General features: G+C 45.2%; 1 protein-coding gene across 1 annotated transcript in view; it reads left to right on the forward strand.

Annotated features, from left to right (window-relative positions):
• UBR4 (ubiquitin protein ligase E3 component n-recognin 4) overlaps positions 1-8,133 on the forward strand; it is a gene marked incomplete at its 5' end in the record, with an annotated part of 124,129 nt that overhangs the window by 98,934 nt on the left and 17,062 nt on the right. The window contains 8 exons of the mRNA XM_015565924.1: positions 759-880; positions 1,817-2,014; positions 2,703-2,783; positions 4,993-5,080; positions 5,590-5,717; positions 6,601-6,708; positions 7,170-7,289; positions 7,978-8,133. Of these exons, the coding sequence (XP_015421410.1) occupies positions 759-880; positions 1,817-2,014; positions 2,703-2,783; positions 4,993-5,080; positions 5,590-5,717; positions 6,601-6,708; positions 7,170-7,289; positions 7,978-8,133 (1,001 nt within the window). The remainder of the gene's footprint in view (positions 1-758; positions 881-1,816; positions 2,015-2,702; positions 2,784-4,992; positions 5,081-5,589; positions 5,718-6,600; positions 6,709-7,169; positions 7,290-7,977) is intronic.

Genomic DNA, 8,133 nt, shown 5'->3' on the forward strand with positions numbered 1-8,133 from the left:
TATCCGGCTCTCAAATCTTGGCAGGTTATGGAAACCAAAGTTCAAGGCAAAAGCAACCTCAGTACTCAGTATTTTGCTAACTTTCCTGGGTTCCTGATTTCTCTTAGATTTTGGCCTTTGATTCTTTGCTAGTGTGGCAGTTCACTGATACCTTCTTATTCAATATTTTAAGTTACTTTTAAGTGGTGAGAAGTGGGGAGTAGGTCAGGGAACATAGTCTGCTATATTACCAGACACGGAGGTCCTTCTGTTGCCATTTCATTATGCCATCCTTGGCTCATTTGTGGCCTTGTCACTTGGACTCTTTCCAGCAGGTATTCTTTGTATGACTTGAAAGTACATCTTTGGCTTATAAAAGGCAATCCAACTAATCATTTAGAATGAAGCTTATAACTTCCCTTTGATTTGACTGAAATACAGTAGGATCATGTTAAAATGTCAAATATTTGACATTTTGTGGTACGTATATTGGTCAAGCAATGCGAGGTTATAATTCTGAAAGGAAGACATGGACACAACTGATCATGATGTATGGTGTTGGCTTGGGTATTAAGGCTTTCAAACAGAATGTGGTGTGAGAATAAAAATCAATCAGCTTCAAGTTTCCAGTTGAACTGTTGATATTTTCATGTAGGGCATTTAAAAACTTACCAGGCAGAAAGATTCTGTCACTGATGATACTTCATTTAAAACATCATCCTGGTTTCTGTGTGTGAATTGCTTTCCCTAACTGACTTGACTGTTTTGCTTTCTGGCAGGTACAGAATCAGAAACCAAGGCCTTCATGGCTGTGTGCATTGAGACAGCCAAGCGCTACAATCTGGATGACTACCGGACTCCTGTCTTCATCTTTGAGAGGCTCTGCAGCATCATTTATCCCGTAAGCAGTGGTACTTCCCAGGGACTCAGGCGTCTGCATGAGCCTTGCCGTGAAACCGCTGGGTGATCCATTGTAGTCATGGGCAGTCTTGCCGACTGTGGGCCATCTAGTTAACTTTTTAGAAACCACCACTGACACAAAACCAGAAGCAACCCCGTAATTTTCCTGATCTTGATGATAGAAAATTCTTCCTTGAAAGACCTTCCTTGATCTTATTTCCTAGATATAAGGTAAGATGAGCCTTTAAAAAAAAAACTAGGTCTAACCTCACACTGCATATCAATCCGATATGCTGTGAAAGAACAATATTGAGCTGGAGTATAAAGAAATGGTCACTACTCTCTTCTCCCATTTTGAGTACACATGCATGAATATTTGTTCCCTGGCCTGAGCTGTGGAGAAGCATAGTGTGACCCAAAGATCCTCTCTTGTTATCGAGAAAGGATGAAAAACACCAGTATCCTCAGTTATTGATAAGAGGTCATTGGGAGTGGGCATGCCTGATGCTCTATAATATAAAGGAGACCCTTTTCTTGACTCAAGGGCCACCAGTAACAGAGTCACTGGCCCCAAATCGGTCAGCATCACATGAGACGAACAGGCGGGGAAAGCCCCCTTTCTCATTTCAGTAGCACAGCTTTCATGTCGCTCCTCACCCGCTTGCTTAGGTTTCTCTCCTAGCCCGCCCTTGAGTTTCAGAGGAGATGCTTGATATTTGACTGTCTGAATTGTATCTGGATTTTTGGAATCACCCCGAGCTTCCTATTTTTTATACCTTTAAATGTGTAAGGAACTGGATGAGTCTGGTGTGTTTCCCTTAGAGTGTTCAGGAATAACACTCCATGAACCTTTTAGGTATAAACCTAAAAGGCTGCTGCCATCCCTCTACACATATCTTTATGCCGTCCCTTCTGATGCCTCCTCTCTGCCCTTTAGGAGGAAAATGAAGTCACTGAGTTCTTTGTGACCCTGGAGAAGGACCCCCAACAAGAAGACTTCTTACAGGGCAGGATGCCTGGCAACCCGTACAGCAGCAATGAGCCAGGCATTGGGCCACTTATGAGGGATATAAAGAACAAGATTTGCCAGGACTGTGACTTGGTGGCTCTCCTGGAGGATGACAGTGGGATGGAGGTAACAAGCATGGGGCGGAGCTGCCATGGCTAAGAACGTGGGCTGACGTGAGATCCAAGTTCCTCCCTTTAGTAGCTGGTTACCGTTGGACAGCTAGCTTGCTTCAGCTTTCTCATCTATAAACGGGGGCCAGTGACTCCCACTTACCTGATGTAAAGGTTAATTACCTGTAAAGGGCTCTGCCCTAGGCCTGGCATGAGGTAGGCAAAGGATTAGTGGCTGTCACTTGTCATGGGATAGACATTTAGTATTCTTGTTGCTCTGGCAGAGGCTTCCCAGTGATTCCCAGTTAATCTCCCTGAACACTGGCACGTGACCTCTGGTGCAGATTCCTGGCTCTGATTGTGGCACCTTCTGGTAGATAGCCTCTAGGGGTCTGGTGTTAATATATACATAGTGAAAGCAGGTTGGGGAAATAGAGAACATGGCTTTTTCTGAGCATGAAGGTCTTCAGGAGGGGTTTTTAGCTCAGAATTCCATGGTTTGGGTTAAGGGTGTTTGCAACCCAAGAAATTGTGCATAAAATTTTGTGTTGTGCGCACATGTGCATATTTTAGAGAGGGAGAGTTGATCCTCAACACATAAAAGTTATGAATTAGGAACCATTGCTATAAAGTGCCCTTTGATCTTGAAATTGACTTGCCTTACAATTACCTGGAATAACAGCCTCATCTCCTTCTCTGTTCAGCTTCTCGTGAACAATAAAATCATTAGTTTGGACCTTCCTGTGGCCGAAGTTTATAAGAAGGTCTGGTGTACCACGAATGAGGTATGTGCTTGTTTTCCTGCTTGGCGGTGTGATTTTACTTTGTGATGTGTGCAGACTTGTACCGGGAGGAGCCTCTTTGGTCATCACTTACCCAGCTTGTAGCAGCTCTTAAGAAGCTGCCCGTCCTCTGACTGTGATTGTGGAGAGAACCGGGCATCTTGCCCTCTGTTTGAAGCATTTGGCTAGTGAAGTGGAAGAACTTCAGGAGAGGATGAGTGTTTTCTGCTGTGCAGCCAGGCTGGGCAAAGTCTGAGGAAGCACTGTGATGGGGAACGCCTGCTCTCATACTGTTCCTGTGCAGGCGCCTCATGACTGAAATGAACCCTCAGCTTTTGGGGGGCTGCTCAATTACCAGAACATTTTCCCAGTGGCTGTGTCGGGGGAGCATAATTTCTGTTCCACTAGTCGGGGCGTTGAGGAGGGAAAAGGAAATGAGGAAGCATAGCTCTCTGGTCCTTTTGGCCACTGCAGTACTATCTGCTCATGCAAGTTGTAGATATTTTCCTCCCACCCTCCTCTTTTCTTAATCTCTCTGTCCCTTCCCCTTCATTTCTTTCTTGACTTCCCATTCCTTTTCATCTCTTGTCTCTCTTAAGGGATTTTTAGTATAGGAATCAAATAAACAGTTAATCCCAGCAACTAGTATCCCAGTGAAGCACTGCTTCACTAAGACTTTTCTAAACTTATTCCCACATACTTTTGTAGAATTTAAGAAACCAGGTTGATGGTGTGCCATTGGACATGTTGGCCTTTAACTTGTTGCATAGTTTTGCTTCTCTCTCTCCCACTGTGCTAGGAGTCCTGGACACTGTTGACTGTTGGTCAGCTGCCAGCTGCGTAGATCTAGTGCTGTGGACTGCCCCACCCAGTGCATCTTGTCACTGACAGTTTAGCATCAAAACAGATGATGCAGATGTAATCCGCTGATGCACATAAAAAGTTACAGTCAGGCTTCTGTGGGTGCCTTTGTAAATGGTGGTATGGAACCCAAAGAATACACACAGGCATCTCCCCCTTTGAACCATGAGGCAAGACAGAAGTTGAGAATCACTTAACCTTCACATTAGTGTGCTTAATCCACTGAGGGATTTTGACAAAGTCCAGAGTGTGTGGCAGCTTTGTATCGACTTCCCTTCTTACTTCCCTCATAAACAGCCCATCTCTTCATTTTTATTTTTTGAAATTTATCTTTATTGTTGAAAGTATTATAGATGTCCCCCCGCCCACCATGAGCCCCCCTCTTATCTCCTCCCACACCATGCCCAGACCTTCCCCGCAGCGGCCCGTCTCTTAGCTACTGACTGGAGCCTGTCCTGTTTTCTAAGCCTCTTTCTGTCCATGATCTATGGCTGTTCTCTCTCTCAGCCTCCATAGCTGAGAAGTGGCCTTTGACAGCTTTTCTCCTCCAGGTTTTCTCTCCTGATGCTGAGCATGGCTTAGAGGCAGCCATCATTTCATATAGTGTGACCTCAAGCCCCATTTCTCACCTCCAAAACGAGGATAATGTAAATGCTCGAGTGCTTAACTCTTTTACCTGGGGTGTAGCAAATGTTCATGACCCTCCAGTTCTGCTACAGATCTGCCAGAGACTTACACTTCATTATTCCATCAGGTTAGGGGTTTTAGTTTGAGGACGTGAGGATGTCCTTGCTGTCTGGTTAAATGAAGCCCGTAGGCTCTCCAAAGGCAAACATTGATACATTGTCTTTTCTTGCTTTTGGTGCCGGAGACTTGAACTAAAGCCCTTTGATCCTCTCTTGTCCTGACTCTCTGAGTGGTGGTCCTTATTAGAGTTTCTGCTCCTGAAGCAGGCACAGGCTTGGCCATAGACCTGGGCTTACCGCGTGGTAGCTTAGAACAAGCTGTTTAACCGTGTACAGAAGGGTAATATAAAGTGCTTAACTAGCATTGGACTTAGCACAGAGTAAAACAATAATAGTTAGAGTTATTACATAGAGTTTAATGAAACTAAATGGGATAGTGTCTGTTAAATGCTTCATATAATTCCTGGTCTTATAGACATTAAATGAGTTAGCTTCCTTCCCCTTAAGGGAGTGCAGTGCATTTGGATTCTAGATGCTGTGGTTCACATCACGTAGAGAAATAGAAGTTGTCCACACTGCTGAAGCATTACTTGAGACCAGGTATTCAGATCTTTGTATTTTCTGGGCCTATTTACAAGTACCTTTCTTCAACTCTCTCTGCTCAGGGAGAACCCATGAGGATTGTTTATCGAATGCGGGGGCTGCTGGGTGATGCCACTGAGGAGTTCATCGAGTCCCTGGATTCCACCACAGGTGTGGCCCTTTTCACATACTGCTGCATGTTGGGTTGAGGTTTGGGACCAATCAGAGGTTCACGTCCTGGGACTTAGAGGTATTCTGGGCAAATACTCTGATTAGAATTGAGGGGAGATTACTTCTCTGAGGAAAAATACAGGTATCTGTGGCCTGATTCAGATATCTCTGGGGTTGGGGAGAAAAACACACAACCGGCCTTGGGGAAAATAATGTAATTAGCAACAAATTTGAGTGTAGATTTATTTTTAGCTTAGTTTTGTCTTTTTTTCATTGATGGTTGTGGTACTTATATTTTCACATACTTGAGTAAATAATTTTAATGACTTGAATCTTTAAAAAGCTATTGAGAGTGAGGTAGTGTAGTTTAATATACAATATTGACCCTTTTATTGGCTGTCTTTATTGGAGATAGGAAAAAAGGGAAATAGCTACCAACCCAGAAGAGGGGTCAGTTTTATGCCCATCTTCACCTTTTCCTCTGTGTCTGCTTGACTTCCCTTCTCCAGATGAAGAAGAAGATGAAGAAGAAGTATATAAGATGGCTGGTGTGATGGCCCAGTGTGGGGGTCTGGAATGCATGCTTAACAGATTGGCAGGGATCAAAGATTTCAAGCAGGGACGACACCTTCTAACAGTGAGTTGGAGGCAGTGAGGTGGGACCAGCCTTCTGCTTTGGGAGAGACGGACCCCTATGGAAAGAAGCTTGTGGTCATTGTGCCATTTAACTCTAGAGGGCAGCATGGTGCCATGAACCAGTGCAAGCCAGTGAAGGCAACTTTACTGAGCTCTACATCTAGGCTCCTTTTCCTCACTGCCCTCTTCCTGGCCCACTCCCCCAAAACACCAGTGTGATGGCAGCCTTTGCTTAGTCCCTTTAATCACTTATGGAACCAATGTCTGATTGTCTTTTTCTAAAAACAGTACTTGTGTCTGTTATTACCTATTGCTTTTTAAATAAATTTTGTAAGTAATCCTTTCATTTCTTGTAGGATTTTTGTTTGATTTCTCATTGGTCTCATTAGGAAGGAAAGAGGATTTCAAAGGCAGCACAGATATTACACTATGATTTTTACCTCCAGTGGCTGTGAGAACATACATTACTGTGCCCATGTCTTAAATGACCTACATGGTTCTGAGCTGCCACAGGCCATGAGCTTTAGAATCTTCTTGTTGACTATTAAGAGTCTTGAATTAGTACTAGAATTTTCCCCAAGGCAACAGAGCATCACCAGTTCCACTGGGGATTGGTGTCTCTGCCAGGGTTTTAGAGATGGTGGGGATCTACCCAGCCCACAAGAGCTACTGTTGGAGAACATTGCTGTTTAAATTGCCTACCTGGTATGGGAACTCAGCCCCCTTACCATGCCCCCTTAAGGATCACTTCTCTGCTGCCGTCTGGGTTTCAGGAGGAGTACCTGCTGATTGTACATGACCTCTCTTAAGCATTCCGCTCCTGCTTGTCCACTCATCTTCACTCTCAGATGGTTTCATGGGTGTTGACTGGCTTTTCTTGTCAGGTGCTGCTGAAATTGTTCAGTTACTGTGTGAAGGTGAAAGTCAACCGGCAGCAGCTGGTCAAGCTGGAAATGAACACTCTGAATGTCATGCTGGGAACTCTAAACTTGGTAAATAAAGAGTGTGGGCTGCAAAAGATAGTCCTGAAGTCCTGGGTGGGGGAAAGACAGCTCAGTTCTGGTCTCAGATGAAATGGACTGTGGCCTTTTCAAGCTCTTCATCTGTCTGTCTGTATCATTCAGGTATCCCTTGTCCTACTTGCTCACCCCATGTGTCACCATGACACCCAAGAGCTTCCTTGTCCCTTTCCAGAATTCAGATCAGAGACAAGAGGAAGTTAGTCGTTAAAACAGTCCAGACCACACACCAGTGGAGGAGGAGTGCCACGCACCTCAGGGCAAGCAGAAAGATATGTGGAGCATCACATTTTCACTACCCACATGCTGTCCTCTATGAGAACATGAACACACACAGTCTCTGGGAAGTCAGGTCTTGAAGGACATCCTTGAGCAGATCCCATCAATGAGTGGTTGTGTTGCTGTCCCCAGAGTGACTGTGTCTCCCCCTGCAGGCCCTGGTAGCTGAGCAGGAAAGCAAGGACAGTGGCGGTGCAGCTGTGGCCGAGCAGGTGCTTAGCATCATGGAGATCATTCTGGATGAGTCCAATGCTGAGCCCCTGAGTGAGGACAAGGTGAGTGAGCCCAGCCTGTGCTCTGCAGACACTGAGAACCTGCACTGTCTCATTGCCAGCAACAGGCTCACTGTGTGTGTCTAACTGTGTCACCCAAGAGTGACTGAACCTGCTCACCTATGGGAATGGCAAGGCTCAACTAATTAATGGTGACATCATTGCATTAAAGCCTGAAAGCTGTGGATTCAGAGGAAACAAAGCTGCTAGGGATATTCTTGCACTCAGAAGATGCTCATTAATGGAATTCTACATGTTCTAGCTGATAGACCGGGGCCTTAGTCCAAGCCTTCACCCCACAGTGGAGGAAACAGCCCAGAAAAATGAAGTGAGCTGTTCAGTCTAGAACCCGGGTCTCCAACTCCCAGTTCAGTTTCTCTTCATTTACTGCACCATTGCTGCCCTCCATTCTTATTGATGCGAATGTTTTGGCTAAAGATACAACAAATAAATGAGCATCAGGGAACCTACATTCTCTTGAGGGAGTGGAAATTGTACTTTCATCACCTGTGACTATTAACAAAGCCATCACAGAAATTCAAAAACTGATTTATCAAGTGGAACTCCCACTGTTTATTCCCTAGGTAGTGCTGAGGCAGTTCTTTCAGGGCTGCTTCTGATGGCTGATGGAAGTGCTACAGCCCAAGTCCTGACCCCATTAAGGGCCCTCCTATCCTCTTTCCGATTGCAGGGCAACCTCCTCCTAACCGGGGACAAAGATCAGTTGGTGATGCTCTTGGACCAGATCAACAGCACCTTCGTTCGCTCCAACCCAAGTGTGCTCCAGGGCCTGCTGCGCATCATCCCCTACCTTTCCTTCGGAGAGGTGGAGAAAATGCAGATCTTG

This window comes from Myotis davidii, unplaced genomic scaffold, assembly GCF_000327345.1.
Source record: "Myotis davidii unplaced genomic scaffold, ASM32734v1 scaffold299, whole genome shotgun sequence".
NCBI classification, from domain to species: Eukaryota; Metazoa; Chordata; class Mammalia; order Chiroptera; family Vespertilionidae; genus Myotis; species Myotis davidii.